This window comes from Macaca thibetana, chromosome 1 (genome assembly GCF_024542745.1).
Source record: "Macaca thibetana thibetana isolate TM-01 chromosome 1, ASM2454274v1, whole genome shotgun sequence".
Classification (NCBI taxonomy): Eukaryota; Metazoa; Chordata; class Mammalia; order Primates; family Cercopithecidae; genus Macaca; species Macaca thibetana.
This window is the reverse complement of record NC_065578.1, coordinates 122,860,196-122,878,018: the sequence shown is the minus strand read 5'-3', so window position 1 is coordinate 122,878,018 and position 17,823 is coordinate 122,860,196. Positions and strand designations below refer to the sequence as shown.

At 46.8% G+C, this 17,823-nt stretch overlaps 1 protein-coding gene across 1 annotated transcript in view; it reads right to left on the bottom strand.

Moving 5' to 3' along the window:
- TARS2 (threonyl-tRNA synthetase 2, mitochondrial) overlaps positions 1-17,823 on the bottom strand; it is a 50,299-nt gene that overhangs the window by 11,519 nt on the left and 20,957 nt on the right. Inside the window, exons 2-9 of the mRNA XM_050749983.1 lie at positions 9,612-9,705; positions 9,074-9,270; positions 7,319-7,442; positions 5,700-5,824; positions 4,917-5,034; positions 4,766-4,830; positions 3,945-4,023; positions 87-233 (exon numbers count right to left, since the gene is read on the bottom strand). Of these exons, the coding sequence (XP_050605940.1) occupies positions 87-233; positions 3,945-4,023; positions 4,766-4,830; positions 4,917-5,034; positions 5,700-5,824; positions 7,319-7,442; positions 9,074-9,270; positions 9,612-9,677 (921 nt within the window). The 5' untranslated portion in view covers positions 9,678-9,705. The remainder of the gene's footprint in view (positions 1-86; positions 234-3,944; positions 4,024-4,765; positions 4,831-4,916; positions 5,035-5,699; positions 5,825-7,318; positions 7,443-9,073; positions 9,271-9,611; positions 9,706-17,823) is intronic.

Here is a 17,823-nt window from a genome sequence, read left to right as displayed (position 1 = left end):
GAATCTGCTCCCGATTTCATAATCAGGTTGCATCATCTCTCTCCAACCCTTATCACCATCCCTCCCTATCTTCCCAATCTCTGTACCTTCCCAATGCGCCGGTGGTCCCGCAATTCTGCTTCCTCCCTCCATGCTTCCCAGGCCCTCAGCAATTCTGTTGTGGGGAAGGAAATCCCTGACACTCTCTGCAGTGTCTCTGGAGCCCCTGAAGACCTCCATAAGGATGATGAGTTCTGTGTGAGGACATAGGGGATCAAAGGAAAGATAAGGACTGAAGGCCCCCAACCTTTTTCAAGACTCATATGATACTCTCAGTGTTAAGTGTCACAGGTATGCCTCTTGACAACAATCCCACCAGTAGGATGAACACCTCCATCCTCTAGACACCCTTCTTCTAGATTACAGTGTTGAAATTGCCTGACTCTTGATTCCTACATACAACCTGGTCAAGCCTAACCTTACCTTGCCATCTCTTTTTCTCCCCATTCTCACTACCCCTTTACTTAGTTCCTTCCCATTCTAATCAATGACTGCTTAGAGGAGTAACCATAAGCTCTGGTCAAATGTCACTTTATTCCTCCATTTATCAATATCCTATACAGCTGCTAGAAAAGTCAGCCTTCTATACCATATCCCATTCCTGGCTACATGAAATCCAAAAGCCTGTGCCTGCTGTCTCCTTTAACAATACTAATGAAAGGCCGGGCACGGTGGCTCACACCTGTATTCCCAGCACTTTGGGAGGCTGAGACGGGTGGATCACAAGGTCAGGAGTTCGAGACCAGCCTGACCAACACGGTGAAACCTTGTCTGTACTAAAAATACAAAAATTAGCCAGGCGTGGTGGTGCGCGTCTGTAATCCCAGCTATTCAGGAGGCTGAGGCAGGAGAGTCGCTTGAACCTGGCAGGTGGAGGTTGCAGTGAGCTGAGATTAGGCCACTGCACTCCAGCCTGGGCAACAGAGCGAGACTCTGTCTCAAAAAAATACAAATAAAATAAAGTAAAACTGTTAAACAGTACTAATGAGAAACAGCCTATGTGTGTGTGTGTGTGTGTGTGTGTGTGTGTGTGTGTGTGTGTATCTATCTGTCACCCAGGTTGGGGCACAGTGGCGCGATCTCGGCTCACTCCAAGCTCCGCCTCCCGGGTTCACGCCATTCTCCTGCCTCAGCCTCCTGAGTAGCTGGGACTACAGGCCACTGCCACCACACCCAACTAATTTTTTGTATTTTTAGTAGAGATGGGGTTTCACTGTGTTAGCCAGGATGGTCTCGATCTCCTGACCTTGTGATTCACCCACCTCAGCCTCCCAAAGTGTTGGGATTACAGGCGTGAGCCACTGCGCCTGGCCCCTATATGTGTATTTTTTGAACCAGAGTCTTACTCTGCTGCCTAGGCTAGAGTGCAGTGGTGTGATCTTGGCTCAGTGCAACCCCTGCCTTCCAGTTCAAGTGATTCTCCTGTCTCAGCCTCCTGAGTAGCTGGGACTACAGGTGCACGCCACCACGCCCAGCTAATTTTTTATTTTTAGTAGTGATGGGGTTTCATCATGTTGGCCAGGCTGGTCTTGAACTCCTAAGCTCAAGTTATCCGCCCAACTTGGCCTCCCAAAGTGTTGGGATTACACGTGTGAACCACTGCACCTGGCCAACAGTCTATATTTTATAGCACTTTTAAACTTTTCCTTTCTCCTGCATTAGTTGATTTTCATTATCTTTTATTTATTTATTTATTTTTGAGACGTTGTCTCGCTTTGTGGCCCAGGCTGGAATGCAGTGGCACAATCTCAGCTCACTCTAACCTCTGCCTCCTGGCAGAGTTCAAGTGACTCTCCTGCCTCAGCCTTCTTGGTAGCTGGGATTATAGGCGTAGGCCAGCACACCCAGCTAATTTGTGTATTTTTAGTAGAGACGGGGTTTCAACATGTTGGCCAGGCTGCTCTCGAACTCCTGACCTCAAGTGATCCGCCTGCCTCAGTCACCCCAAAGTGCTGCGATTACAGGTGTGAGTCACCACGCTTGGCCTGGTTTTCATTATCTTTACGAGGTGAATTTACTGGTAGGACAAAAAGGAATTAATAGGCTCATTTTATAGATGGGGAAAATAAGTAAGATTTACCCAAGGCCACTGCGCCATAGGGTTTCGCCATGTTGGCCAGGCTGATCTCAAGTGATCCACCCACCTTGGCCTCCCAAAGTGCTGGGATTACAGGCATGAGCCACCATGCCCAGCCTAAGTTCAGAGCTTTTTGCTGTACACTTCTGCATTTCCCCTTGCTCCCTTGCAACTCATCCCATTCCATCTAATAACTCATCTTGTCCAGAACAGTATTTTCCTTTCTTTTTTTTTTTTTTTTTTTTGAGATGGAGTTTTGCTCTTGTTGCCCAGGCTGGAGTGCAATGGCATGATCTTGGATCACCACAACCTCCACCTCCCAGGTTTAAGCGATTCTCCTGACTCAGCCTTGCGAGTAGCTGGGATTACAGGCATGTGCCACCACGCCCAGTTAATTTTTTTTTTTTTTTTTTTTTTTTTTTGAGACGGAGTCTTGCTGTGTCGCCCAGGCTGGAGTGCAGTGGCCGGATCTCAGCTCACTGCAAGCTCCGCCTCCCGGGTTTTTACGCCATTCTCCTGCCTCAGCCTCCCGAGTAGCTGGGACTACAGGCGCCCACCACCTCGTCCGGCTAGTTTTTTGTATTTTTTAGTAGAGACGGGGTTTCACCGTGTTAGCCAGGATGGTCTCGAACTCCTGACGTCGTAATCCGCCCGTCTCAGCCTCCCAAAGTGCTGGGATTACAGGCTTGAGCCACCGCGCCCGGCCTAATTTTGTATTTTTAGCAGAGATAGGGTTTCTCCATGTTGGTCAGGCTGGTCTTGAACTCCCGACCTCAGGTGGTCCACCCACCTCGGCTTCCCAAAGTGCTGGGATTACAGTTGTGAGCCACCATGCAGAACAGTATTCTCATAAAAAGCATGCCCTTCACTAAAGGTATTCTCCCTGTGCCTGTCAAATGGTGTTCATCTTCCTCCTGGACCACGCCCCCTCTCTCTACGACCCTTCCCTGTATGACCCATCCAGCTTGCTCATACCCTCCTTCTCCACCCCCCTTAATAATGACGTCATATTAGGGCATCTGAATTGGCTTCTGGGCCCTAGTAGGCTGTCCAGTATGTGCCATCAAACTGGGGTTTTTAGAATGTGGGGACAAAGTTTCTTTCTCCTGTATTCTCTGCTTAGCTTATGAGAGTAAAGAAAGGGCTCACAGGGCCAGGCGCAGTGGCTCATGCCTGTAATCCCAGCACTTTGGGAGGCTGAGGAGAGAAGATTACTTGAGATCACCCTGGCCAACATGGTGAAACCCTGTCTCTACTAAAAATACAAAAAGTAGCCGGGCGTGGTAGTGCGCACCTGTTATCCCAGCTACTCGGGAGGCTGAGGCAGGAGAATCGCTTGAATCTGGGAGGTGGAACTTCCAGTGAGCCGAGATCATGCCACTGCACTCCAGCCTGGGCAACAGAGAGAGACTCAGTCTCAAAAAAAAAATTTTAAAAAAGGGCCGACAGAAAGGATCACCTTCAGATTCTCCTGCTCATCCCAGTGAAAACAGGAATGTTTGTTTTGTTGGAGATGGAGTCTCACTCTGTTGCCCAGGCTGGAGTGCAGTAGCGCAATCTCAGCTCACTACAACCTCCACCTCCCAGGTTCAGGCGATTCTCCTGTCTCAGCCTCCTGAGCAGCTAGGACTACAGGTGCCCACCACCACGCCCAGCTAATTTTTGTATTTTTAGTAGAGATGGGGTTTCGCCATATTGGCCAGGCTGGTCTCAAACTCCTGACCTCATGATCCACCTGCCTTGGCCTCCTAAAGTGCTAGGATTACAGTTGTGAGCCACCATGCCCAGATGAAAATAGGAATCTTAACCTAACTGTTCCACAACTGACCGATAGCAGCTTCAGTCCTCCAATCTGTCCAGTATGCCGAAGGTGGGGGCCCTGGCAAAGGTCAACCAATGTGCCACACCTGGGAGAAAGAAGAGGCCAGTTAGTGATTTTCAGAATCTTTAGCTTCTAGCTTTCTCCCTTTCATGGTCTTTAGCTGACAGAAAGAGGTGAACAGAAAGGAACTGTCCTACTGAGAGAGGGCAATGGCAGCTAAAAATCAATTCTCCGGCAGGGCGCAGTGGCTCATGTCTATAATCCCAGCACTTTGGGAGGCCAAGGTGGGCAGATCACGAGGTCAGGAGTTCAAGACCAGCCAGGCCAATATGGTGAAACACCGTCTCTACTAAAAATATAAAAATTAGCCAGGCATGGTGGTGCATGCCTGTGGTTTCAGTTACTCAGGAGGCTGAGGCAGAAGAATTGTTTGAACCCGGGAGGCAGAGGATGCAGTGAGTCGAGATCGTGCCACTGCATTCCAGCCTGGGCGACAGAACGAGACTCTGTCCCCCCCCCAAAAAAAAAATTAGCCAGGCATGGTGGCACATGCCTATAATCCCAGCCACTCTGGAGGCTAAGGCAGGAGAATCACTTGAACTCGGGAGGTGGAGGTTGCAGTGAACTGAGATTGCGCTACCACACTCCAGCCTGGGAGACAGAGCAAGACTCCATCTCAAAAAAAAAAAAGAAAAAAAAAATCAATTCCCATTCCCATTTCTTTTTCTGGATCAACATAAATTATCTTCTTTCTTCCCTTATCACATTTCTGGCCTTCTTCAATGCTTCCCCACCTCTCCATTTGCTTTAATCTTGACAACTCTTACCCATATACTGTTGCTGTTGGACCTGTCACTCTCTCCTCGATCAAGTGAAGCTTAAAGGGGTTATCCTGGAAAAAGGTAGAAGGGAGATTGAAGAAAAGTCTTTATTCCCACAAAGATGTCCTGGAAGAGCCACCTCTTCCCTCCACCCCACCTTGAACAGCTGGCGAAGCTGATCCCGTGAAGCCTCTAGCCTCCGGAAGGGTTGAGCAGCAGCTGTAAGTTCCTGGCAAATCCGCTCCAAAACAGGCAGCTCTGAGCCCCGGACTGTCCTGGAAAGAGGAGAATTGGTTGGGTTGCATCCTATGAGGTACATCAATCACCTGGGTGACAAACCTGTTGGCTAGGGGGCAAGGTCCCGTCCTTCAGGATAAATCTAGAGTTATAGGCAAAAACAGACAAACTCAGAGAAAATATAAATAGAAAATCAGGTAACAGATATTACACCTGGAGAAAAAGCTCTATGCATGAAGTTAAAAGTTGAATGCAGGAAATCTGGATGGACAAAGTTAGAACAATAGTAATGAGGGAGATTAAGTAAAACTTGAATTTATGAAAGCTAACAAGTAACAAGGTAAGTTGTTTCTTCTTTTTCTTTTTTTTTTTTTTTTTTGAGAGTGTCTTGCTTTGTCACATAAGCTGGGTGCAGTGGTTAAGATCATGGCTCACCACAGCCTCAACCTCCCAGGCTCAAGTGATCCTTCCACCTCAGCCTCCCAAGTAGCTGGGACTACACGCGCACCAGCCAAGAAGGTAAATTTCAAGCAGAGTTAGAAGAGGGACATGGACTAGCACAGAAGGAGGTACTGTCATAGTTGAGACCTAGAGAAACCCTCCTCCTCCAGCTTCCTCCTCCAAATGGAGCAAGCCCAAGGCCCCTGAAAAGAGCCTCAGAAACCATCCCAGAATCATTCTCCTCCTTCCTTTCATTACTCACCTCCCGTTTCCCAGGAAGAAATCATGGTAAAAGCCATATTCTGTACTTGGACCTCTGCAGAGAACAGCACCTAGGAATTGTTCAGCTGCTGCCCCCAGGACATGGGTGCTGGAGTGCCAGAACACCTGGGTTGACAAAAAAGGGGTTCACAAGTTCATAAACTTGTCCCTAACCTCTAGATCTCTTAGCTCTTCTTCACAAAAGCTGATAGGAAAACTGGTATGGTTCTTCTAGGAGTAACTACCACAAAATGGGGATCCTAGATTTTGGGGATCTACTAAAAAGTAACAAGCTTAAAAAAAAAAGGGCTGGGCGCAGTGGCTCATGCCTGTAACCCCAACACTTCAGGAGGTCGAGGTGGGTGGATCATCTGAGGTCAGGAGTTCGAGACCAGTCTGGCCAACATGGTGAAATCGTCTCTGCTAAAACATACAAAACTAGCCAGGTGTAGTGGCGTGCGCCTGTAATCCCAGCTACTCAGAAGGCTGAGGCAGAAGAATCACTCGAACCTGGGAGGCGGATGTTGCAGTGAACCGAGATCATGCCACTGCACTCCACCCTGGGTGACAGAGTGAGACTCCATCTCAAGAAAAAAAAAAAAAAAAAGACTGAATAGAAAAGAAAGAAGGCCAGTATCTTTTCTTCTTTCAGTGTATAGAAGCTCCAGCCCCACCCCTTAATCCTTGGTGCTTTCCAGTTGCAAAGTATAGAAGCTGGAGGCCAGTCAGTCTTCTGCTGCTCCTGTAAGCTTTTAGGGCTTCAGAATAATTTTTTTTTTTTTTTGAGACGGAGTCTTGCTCTGTCGCCCAGGCTGGAGTACAATGACGCGATCTCAGCTCACTGCAACCTCCGCCTCCCAGGTTCAAGCAATTCTCCTGCCTCAGCCTCTCAATTAGCTGGGATGACAAATGCTCACCACCACACCCAGCTAATTTTTATATTTTTAGTAGCGACGGGGGTTCACCATGTTGGCCAGGCTGGTCTTGAACTACTGACCTCAGATGATCCACCCGCCTGGCCTCCCAAAGTGCTGGGATTACAGGCATGAGCCACAGTGCTTGGTCAGAATATGCTATGTTCTTAAGACAGTGGTTACTTAGGTCTCTGTTTCTGTCCCATGAATCTAGTGCGATACAACTATTCCTCTTGGATTTAGTCACTATTTACACATAGATGGCAGGAGAACTCTGTTTTTCTGGATCCTAATAGGCGAGGTCTGCGTTACCTGAGCTGACATGAAGAAGACAAGGTGGGGAGGTGACCAGGTTGTGTGCTCAGCTGTATAAGCCATGTGAGAATTGAATATACACTACAGATGACTTATAATGTACGTGCTCAGAAGTTGAGGAGGCTGAATTTACATATTTATCCTTTTGTTTTTCAACAAATCATCTCTCTCCCTTTCACTAGCACTAATGTTTGCTTAATAGATCGAAGCTAAGTTAAAAACTTTCACCATAAGTTTCCTAACCAGAAACAGTCAGTCAAGATAGTCTGTGATAGACTTTTTCCCAACTGCAAATGGAGAAACTGAGGCAAAAGAATAAAATGTTAGAATTTCCTGCTATAATATCTCTTGGTTTAGTAGTCACTGCATTCCTGATAAGAAAGAAACTTACTGCTTTCCCCTCTGGGGAATCGAATGTCAGAAATCTGAGGTCAGAATCTGTCTCCAAGGGCCGCTCCAGATCATAAGGTTCTCCGTTCACTTGAGCAGCCACTGCAGTATCTGCCAGTGTTGAACTTCAGCAGTAGGAGGTGGGAATGAAGAAAAAGACAGCGTTACAAGGCACAAAAAGGAAAATACCACATGTTCTGATTCCTATATGGGAGTTTAAAAAGTTGATCTCACAGTGGTAGAGAATAGAGTGATAGTTACCAGAGGCTGGGAAGGATGGGGGAGGGAAGATGAAGAGGTTAGCTAATGGGTACAATAATAGAGGTAGACAGAAGGAATATGCTCTAATGTTCCACAGCAGAGTAGGGTGAATACAGTTAATAATAATTTGTTGTATGTTTCAAAATAGCTAGAAGATTTGAAATGGTCCCAATACAAAGAACTGATAAACGTTTGGGGTAACAGATATCCTGAACACCCTGATTTGATCATTACATATTGTATGCATGTATCAAAACATCACATACACCCCGTTCATATGTTCAATTATTATGTATCAATTATTAAAAAGTAAATTAATGATTTAAAAAAGACAGGGTTACAATCCACAGTGGGGAGAAAGTTGCTCATCTCTCAGCAACTGTAAACTTGCAAAGGTGAAATGAGTTACCAGAGCAACAGAAGCTTTCATTTCTTTCCCCAATGAAAGGACAGAGACTCTTGATGCAGAAACTAATACAGATAAAACAAATCTCAGGCCAGGTTTGGTGGGTCATGCCTGTAATCCCAGCATTTTGGAAGGCTGAGATGGAAGGACTGCTTGCGCCCCGGAGTTCAAGACTAGCCTGGGTAACATGGAGAGTGAAGGGGTGGCCTGCCCCTCCACACCAGTGGGCGTTTCTCGTTAGGTGGAAGGAGAGACTTGAGAAAAGAAATGAGACACAGAGACAAAGTATAGAGAAAGAAAAGGTGGGCCCAGGGGACCGGCACTCAGCTTACAGAGGACCCACGCCTGCACTGGTCTCTGAGTTCCCTTAGTATTTATTGATAATTATCTTTACCATCTTAAAGATAAGGGAGTGGCAGGACAGTAGGATCATTTTAGGGAGAAAATTAGCAGTAAGACATATGGATAAAGATCTCTGTGACATGAGTAAGTTCAAAGGAAAATGCTGTGCCTTGATATGTATATGCAAACATCTCCATAAACCTTTTAGCAGCATTGCTCCAGCAAGTCCCGCCAGCAAGTCCCACCTTATGCCGTAAGGCGGTTTTCTCCTATCTCAGTAAACAGAGCGTACAGTCGGGTTTTACACCGAGATGTTCCATTGCCCAGGGACGGGAAGGATTTTTAACCAGCAAGCTGCCTTCAGGCACTTGTTTAACAAAGACACATCCTGCGCAGCCCAAAATCCATTAAACCTTGAGTCACCACAGCACATGTCTCTTGCAAGGACAAGGTTGGGGGTAGGGTCACAGATTAACAGCATCTCAAATACAGAACAAAATGGAGTCTCTTATGTCTACTTCTTCCCATATAGACACAGTAACAGGCTGATCTGTCTTTCTTTTCCCCATAGGAGAGACCCCGTCTCTATAAAACAACAACAAAAAACAAAAACAAAATCTTCGAGAAAGGTTATCTTGATGGGCATGGAACAGAAACAAGCAGACCAAGTTTTCTTCCCCTGCTCAAGTGAAGAGAAAGTAAAAGGGCAGAAGGATAATCCTGGTAGTTACAGGATGGGCCTGTTACCTGATCTGCCGGGCTAGTTGGTAGGGGGTTGTGTTCCATGCCACAGCATCAATTTTCTGGCCTCCAGGAAGTGATATCTTAATAGTCCGGGGTTCCTTCTGTGCTATGCTTGCTAATCTCTTTACCTGAGCAGACCACAGCTCCTCAAAAAGGCCAAGCCGCTCTGCCAACCAGCGTGGAGGGGTCGACACAACTGCCTGGAGGGAAAGATATATTAGCAGGTAACACACGTCCCATCATTCTTTCTTAGAATTGGGGATGATGGCACTTTGGGATGGTAAAGTGGACTTCGTCCGAATTCCTACTCTTTAAGGGGACTGGGTGATACAGGACCCTACGCTGGGGGCCCTTCAAGCTCTGCGCTCCCCAGACCGCTAACTCGAGAATTAGATAACGAGTCTAGATATGAGACCTTTTCTGGGGACTCGGAGGACCAGGGAGAGGAGGAGTGGCATGAGGCTGGGTTAACATAAAAATCTGGGGACTTCGGCTGGGCTGGGTCTGATGAGGATCGGAACTTTGGGGGTGCCTCACGCACCGTGTGTAGCCTGCAAGCCTGTAAACCTTGGAGCCGGAGCCGCCGCCACCTCTGATACAGTCCCATGTTCTTTCACACCCGTGCCTACATCCTCAGATTATCGCCGCTTCTCCTACACATAATTCTTCATTGGTTTCTGGTCCAACAAAGTCCGTGTCTATTGGTTACTACAGCTGCCACTCTAGTCTGGCACCACCTCCAGGAACTCCGAAGAGGTACACCCCACACAGCACAAGCAGCGGTGTGAGTGGTTCCGGCTGACCGGAAGACCGAAAGTGTAACACACCCTCGCTCTCCCCCCAGACCCGTGGCGTTTCAGCTGAAACCCAAAAATAGCAATTATGCGTCCTGTGGCTTTGAGGACAAGGGTAGGTGAACTTTTGAGGGCGAGAGTGGGAGAAAAACAGACAGGAAATGGCAGTTAGTAAGTTCCCTTTAACTATACATTTTATTTTGCATGGTCCTTACAGCAAGTAACAAAACTTAAGAGCATAGACTGGGGAATCAGACCTTGTGTAAATTCTGGATCTGCCATTAACTATGTAATTTTGGGAAGATTATTTAACTTCTCATATTTATTTAATAGAGACCGGGGATGGGGGTGGGGGGGTCTCACTACGTTGGCCAGGGTAGTCTCGAACTCCTGGGCTCAAGCAACCCCCGCCCTTCGCCACCCACTCCCGGCCTCCCAAAGTTGTGGAATTACAGGCGTGAGCCACCTTGCCCGACCTATTTAATTTCTCTAAGCCTCAATTTTCTCAACTATAAAATGAGAATAGCGTTACTCCCAATTCTTGAGTTAAATTTTATGTGAATCGTCTAGTGTGGCCCGTGGTTTTTGGTAACGGGCAAAAGCAACAAGAAGCTATTATGATAAATGAGTGTAACAGTTTTATTTTTTATTTTTGAGACAAGGTCTCACCGTTGCCCAGGCTGGAGTGCACGGGTACAATCATGGCTCACTGCAGTCTCGACCTCCTGGGCTCAACTGACCACCTCAGCCTAGGGAGTAGCTGGGACTACAGGTAAATGTAACCACTTTAAAGAAGGAGCAAAGATGGCCGCGCGGTGGCTCACGCTGTAATCCCAGCACTTTGGGAGGCCGAGGCGGGTGGATCACCTGAGGTCAGGAGTTCTAGATCAGCCTGGCCAACATGGTGAAACCCCGTCTCTACTAAAAATACAAAAATTAGCCAGGCATGGTGGCAGGTGCCTGTAATCCCAGCCACTAGGGAGGCTGAGGCAGAAGAATCGCTTGAACCCGGGAGGTGGAGGTTGCAGTGAACCGAGATCGCGCCATGCACTCCATCATGGGGGACAAGAGGGAGACTTCATCTAAAAAAAACAAAAAAAACCCCAAAAAAGCTGGAACCAAGAATCTGCAGAGGTCAGTTTGAGTTCCTTTATACTCGTGGTGCTTAATAGGGACTTTACAGACCTTTTAATCTTTTTTCTTTCTTTTTTTTTTTTTTTTTTTTTTTGAGACAGAGCTTCGCTCTTGTTGCCCAGGCTGGAGTGCAATGGCGCAATCTCGGCTAACCGCAACCTCTGGCTCCCAGGTTCAAGCGATTCTCCTGCCTCAGCCTCCCGAGTAGCTGAGATTACAGACATGTGCCACCCCAGGCCCAGCTAATTTTGTATTTTTAGTAGAGACAGGGTTTCTCCATGTTGATCAGGCTGGTCTCGAATTCCCGACATCAGGTGATCCACCTGCCTCAGCCTCCCAAAGTGCTGGGATTATAGGCGTGAGCCACCACGCCCGGCGGAGACCTTTTAATCTTACAGATGAGGAATTTAAGGTCAAACAGCAAGTGCTGATGGTGATTTCTGAATCCAAGCCTGGTTCTCTTTTACCACACCGTGCTTTCTCTAGTAGAGTTCACTCCCGGTGTACTCCCCCATCACCTCAGAAAGAGGTGCTTGACTAGAATTTTAGCTCTCTGCTCCCTACATAAGCCCTTTGCCTCTAATTCCTATCCCAGCTCTCAACTCCCTTTATTCTTTCTCTTCCCTCTCCCTGATACATCTAGGACACAGGACTAGGTAAATTTCATCAAGTTTACTCAGTAAATATGGGAACACGGTCAGATTTTTAGTAAAGTATGCAGGGAAACTGACTTGGGGGTAGCCATCAGGCTGTCAGTAATTCCCATTAGTCCTGGAGGTGAGGATGGTTAGAGTTGGTTCTGAAGTTTCAGTGGTGATACAATCAAGGGTTGTAGAGGAAGAGGTGTCAGAAAAAGCAGTTTAATCAAGGTTTCCAGAGAGACCAGGTTTCCTGGGGAGGGCAGTTGATCTGAGTCACAAGCACCTCTATGGATCTTGGGTCCATCTTCTGATACGTTAGACACCCTGAAATACAAAGAGAAAGAGACAAGAGTGTGGGAGAGGAAGATAACTTGTGTGTGTGTGGTTGGGAGAAGGTAGTTAAGAATTTTAAAATGGCATTCAGAAAGGGTGTCAACAGGCAGAATTCTTCTCATGCCTCTGCACCAAAAGGGAAGGTGTATTGCAGGCAACAAAATGGTAGGTGCTCAAAAAGTATTGAATCAACTGTGTACCAATCACGGTATTGAGTTGATGCTCCAAAGGAAACAGACACTGACATCGTCCCTTTAATCATTCTACCTTGTCCTCTTTTGTTAGAATAGTAAAGGGATGGTAAAATAACCAGGCTACCCTGAGACGGTAACTCCTTATACTCATCCATCATTTACTGACTGCTTACTGTGTGCAATGCAGTGAGCTGGGTGCTGAGGGGATGCCGATCAATCAACTACCACATCATCACCTATGTAACTTGTGTTGCAGTGGAGGAAGGAAGGAATGCTGAGTTATTCCATCCGCCCTCTGTAAGAAGCAAGCAAGCAAGTAAGCAAGTGCAAGAGCAAGCTAAGACCAATTCATGAGTTACTGGTTCTTCTACAACTTCGGACTTGTGACTAGCATATGCCTTAGTATTGGGAAATTTTAATCCGTTAGTCAGCCTAGGAAACAGCTATTCTTTTTTTTTTTTTTTTTTTTTTTTCCTTGAGGTGGAGTCTTGCTCTGTTGCCCAGGCTGGAGTGCAGTGGCATGATCTCGGCTCACTGCAACCTCCTCCTCCTGGGATCAAGTGATCCTCCTGTCTCAGCCTCCCCAGTAGCTGGGATTACAGGTGCATGCCACCACACCCAGCTAACTTTTTTTTTGAATCAGAGTCTTGCTCTGTCACCAAGGCTTGAGTGCAATGGCGCTATCTTGGCTCACTGCAACTTCTGCCTCCCGGGTTCAAGTGATTCTCCTGCCTCAGCCTGCTGAGTAGTTGGGATTACAGGTGCCCGCCACCACGCTCAGTTAATTTTTGTATTTTTAGTAGACAGGGTTTCACCATGTCAGGGTGGTCTCAAACTCCTTACCTCGTGATCTGACCACCTCGGCCACCCAAAGTGCTGGGATTACAGGCATGAACCACTGCACCCAGCCTGTGTTTTGTTTTTTGAGACGGAGTTTCACTCTTGTTGCCCAGGCTGGAGTGCAATGGCACGATCTTGGCTCACTGCAACCTCCGACTCCCAGGTTCAAGTGATTCTCCTGCCTCAGCCTCCCGAGTAGCTGGGATTACAGGTGCCCGCCACCATACCTGGCTGATTTTTTGTATTTTTAGTAGAGATGGGGTTTCACCATGTTGGCCAGGCTGGTCTTGAACTCCTGACCTCAGGTGATCCACCCACCTCGGCCTCTCAAAGTGCTGGGATTACAGGTGTGAGCCACCACGCCTGGCTTGAAACATCTATTCTTAAAACTTGGGTTGTTGGCCGGGCGCGGTGGCTCAAGCCTGTAATCCCAGCACTTTGGGAGGCCGAGACGGGCAGATCACCAGGTCAGGAGATCGAGACCATCCTGGCTAACACAGTGAAACCCCGTCTTTACTAAAAAATACCAAAAAATTGAACCCGGGAGGCGGAGCTTGCAGTGAGCCGAGATCACGCCACTGCACTCCAGCCTGGGCGACAGAGCGAGACTCCGTCTCAAAAAAAAAAAAAAAAAAAAAAAAAACAAAAAAATAGCCGGGCGAGGTGGCGGGCGCCTGTAGTCCCAGCTACTCGGGAGGCTGAGGCAGGAGAATGGCGTAAACCCGGGAGGCGGAGCTTGCAGTGAGCCGAGATCGCGCCACTGCACTCCAGCCTGGGCGACAGAGCGAGACTCCGTCTCAAACAAAAAAACAAAAACAAAAACAAAAACCTGGGTTGTTGCCCCTCCACGCTAGAATACTACTGAACACCCAGTGCTATGCCTTCACTATTCACTTAATTCCTAAAACAACTATGTCAAGTATACTCCCTTTAAAACAGGAAAATGATCCTTAAAGAAGTAAAAAAATTAGCTGGGCGTGGTGGTGCATGCCTGTAGTCCCAGCCACTCAGAAGGCTGAGGTGAGAGTTGCTGCAGCCCAGGAGTTGGGTGACAGTGAGCTATGATTGTGACACTGCACTCCAGCATGTACAACAGAGTGAGACCCCCGTCTCTAAAAAATAAAAAGGCTGGCCCTGGTGGCTCATGCCTGTAATCCCAGCACTTTGGGAAGCCAAGGCGGGCAGATCACCGAGGCCAGGAGTTTGAGGCTAGCCTGGCCAACGTGGCGAAACTCCGTCTCTACTAAAAATGCAAAAATTAGCCGGGTGTGGTGGCGGGTGCCTGTAATCCCAGCTACAGGGGAGGCTGAGGCAGAATTGCTTGAACCAGGAGGTGGAGGTTGCAGTGAGCCGAGATCGCGCCATTGCACTCCAGCCTGGGCGACAAGAGCAAAACTCCATCTCAAAATACATACATACATACATACATACATACATACATACATACATAATAAAATAAAATCAGGCCAGGCGCAATGGCTCACGCCTGTAATCCCAGTAGTTTGGGAGGCCGAGGTGGGTGGATCACCTGAGGTCAGGAGTTTGAGACCAGCGTGACCAACATGGTGAAACCCTGTCTCTACTAAATACAAAAAAAAAAAAAAAAAATTAGCCAGGCGTGGTGGCACATGCCTATAATCCCAGCTACTTGGGAGACTGAGGCAGAAGAATTGTTTGAACCTGGGAGGCAGAGGTTGCAGTGAGCTGAGATTTCGCCATTGCACTCCAGCCTGGGCAAAAAAGGGTGGTACTCCGTCTCAAAAAATAAAGTAAAATAAAATAAATGAAAATAAAATCAATAAAATAAAATGCCACAATGTGGCCAGGAACGGTGCCTCATGTCTGTAATCCCAGGATTTTGGGAGGCTGAGGCAGGAGGACTGCTTGAGCCCAGGAGTTTGAGACCAACCTGGGCAACATAGCATGATCCTGTCTCTATTAAAAAAAAGCCACAATGGGAGAGAATGTTCAGCCACATTTGCTCAATGAGCAAAGAGGTGAAAGCTTTCTGTCAAGAGCATGGATAAATTGAACTTTGACTTTGAAAACAAAACTTTGGGCTCACCTAAAATCTCTACTAAGATTTCCCTTCCCAGAACATCTCTTAGGGCTGTAGAAAAACAAGCAGACACTCTCACCCCAGCTCTTACACAACTGATTTGTCAGGGCAAAAGAGGAGATCTGCCAAACACAGGAGCCAGTCTAGGTAGGGATGTGTCCATTTAGGTTCCATGCTAAAGTAAAAAAAGGGAAGGACAAAGTACTCTAAAAGAAGGTCCTAGATAACATCTGTAGAAGGAAATACAGGTTGAGTATCCTTATTTGAAATATTTGAGACCAGAAGTGTCTGATTTTGAATCTTTTCAGATTTTGGAATATTTGCATTATAGTTACTGGTTGAGCATCCCTAATGTAAAAATCTGAAATCCTCCAATGAGCATTTCCTTTGAATGTCATGTTGGTGTCAGATTTTGGACTTTGGATTTGGCATGCTCAACCTGCATACAACTGAGGCCCACTTCTAAGTAATCAAGATTTCAAATCATTTCCTAATCACTTTTGCCCTTGGCAATGACTATTTTAAGTGTTGTCTCTTGTAGGTGCAAAGGACTGTTAGCCAGGGAGGAGGGAGAAAGAGGAAAGGGATGCTGTCCGTCTCCTTTCTACCATTCCAACTGAAACACCCAAAGAAAAATGTAGCAAGTTTCAAGTCCTTTTCTCTCATCTCCCACAAATCATGTGGCAAAGGATTTGAGTAATTCTCAAAAATAAGGGGGCACAATGGGGATGAGGAAGGAACATTGCTGGAACAATCCAATTTACCATGACCCTGAACATGTCCAGGGTAGACTGGTTTAGCCAAGTCAAACATAAAAACCTGCAACCTGCATTTGTGTTTTCCTTTTGAGACAGAGTCTTGCTCTGTCACCCAGGCTGGAATGCAGTGGCACGATCTTGGCTCACTGCAACCTCTGCTTCCCGGGTTCAAGTGATTCTCCTTTCTCAGCCTCCCAAGTAGCTGGGATCACAGGTGCATGCCACCACACCCGGCTAATTTCCCGCCCCCCTCCCCGGAGACAGAGTCTTGCTCTGTCACCCAGGCTGGAATGCAGTGGTGCGATCATGGCTCACTGCAACCTCCGCCTCCCACGTTTAAGCAATTCTTCTGCCTCAGTCTTCTGAGTAGCTGGGATTACAGGCACGCACCACCACGCCCAGCTAATTTTTGTATTTTTAGTAGAGATGGGGTTTCACCATATTGGCCAGGCTGGTCTCGAACTCCTGACCTCGTGATCCACCCGCCTCGGCCTCCCAAAGTGCTGGGATTACAAGCGTGAGTCACGGCGCCTAGCTCTAATTTTTGTATTTTTAGTAGACAAGGCTTTGTCATATTGTCCAGGTTGGTCTTGAACTCCTATCTCAAGTGATCTGCCCGCCTCAGCCTCCCTAAGTGCTGTGATTACAAGCGTGAGCCAGCATGCCCAGCCTGTATTTGTCTTTCCTCACTTGACATTGAAGAACTCACTAGCCCCTCCACCCATATCTGTATTCTCAATTTTTGATTCTTCCCTAGGTGTGAACAAAGGATAGAAAAACATAAAATTTAAAAAAGAAAATATACGGTTGGCTCTGTCTGGGGATTCTGCATCTGTGGATTCAACCAACCACAGAACAAAAGTATTCGGGGAAAAGGTAATAAAAATAATTAAAAAGTAACACAAATTTCAAAACCGATACTGTATACAACTATGTACATAGCACTTAAATCATATTAGGTATTAGTAATCTAGAGATGATTTAAAATTTACTGGACGATGTGTGTAGGTTATATGCAAATACTATGCCATTGTATGTAAGGGACTTAAGCTTTTATCTGTGGATTTTGGTATCCATGGGGGTCCTGGAACCTAGTATCCCTCATGGATACCGAGGAGGGTTGACTGTAACTGCAATTATCAACTTTTACATAGATGTTGGCCTTCTTATCTTCTTCCCCTCAAACTTGTAACTAAGCAAAGGCTTCTCCTTTCTTTCCCCAGCAATTAGTCAAAAGTAACTGATACTGTTTTACACTGCACTTGCTTCTTTGCTTTAGAGTGCTTCTATTTCCTTCCACACGGGGAAGATAGAATAGGACATTTACTTAAGGGCCAATATCTCTCTTACCGATGACCCTCTCATAGCCTTGCCTATGCAGTCTCAATGAATTATTACTCAGCAATTGTGAACAGCAGCTGACCGGACTTGTCCATACAGTTACTCATAAACAAGTATGAGAAACGCCCCAATACTCCAAAACCCACTCTGATGGTGTCTGCATTGCTATGTCTACATACATAACTCATCCCTGCTATACAAGATTGGCTTACATAAAAAAAAAGTAGGCAGAGGAAATTATGAATAACGTGCCCAGAAAACCTAATGAGGAAGTCTCAAAGCTGTTGCTTCTTTAGGGGTAATCAGGTGGGCAAGTCAAGGTCCCAAGAGACAAGGAAAAAAGGGTGAGCCAGATTCCAGTACAGTCGTACACCCACCCTACATGCTGGGTGTGTTCCCAGGCCACTGCTAGTTAAGTGTCTGGTGATACATGCACGTACCTTCACGTAAGCAAAGCTGCTATTTAGAGCCTTCTACCCTGCCAGTGACCCAGGCCTGGCCCAGAAGATGCAGTGACTATTCCTCTTTACCCCTTAAAGCCAGCATTCCAACCCAGCCTCATTGGGTTATGAACAAGGGATGGGGTAAGACAGAAGGGTTAAGTGTGGCTTCTGCACAACAGATTGCCAATATGCAGTAAGAAGGACAGATGTGGGCAA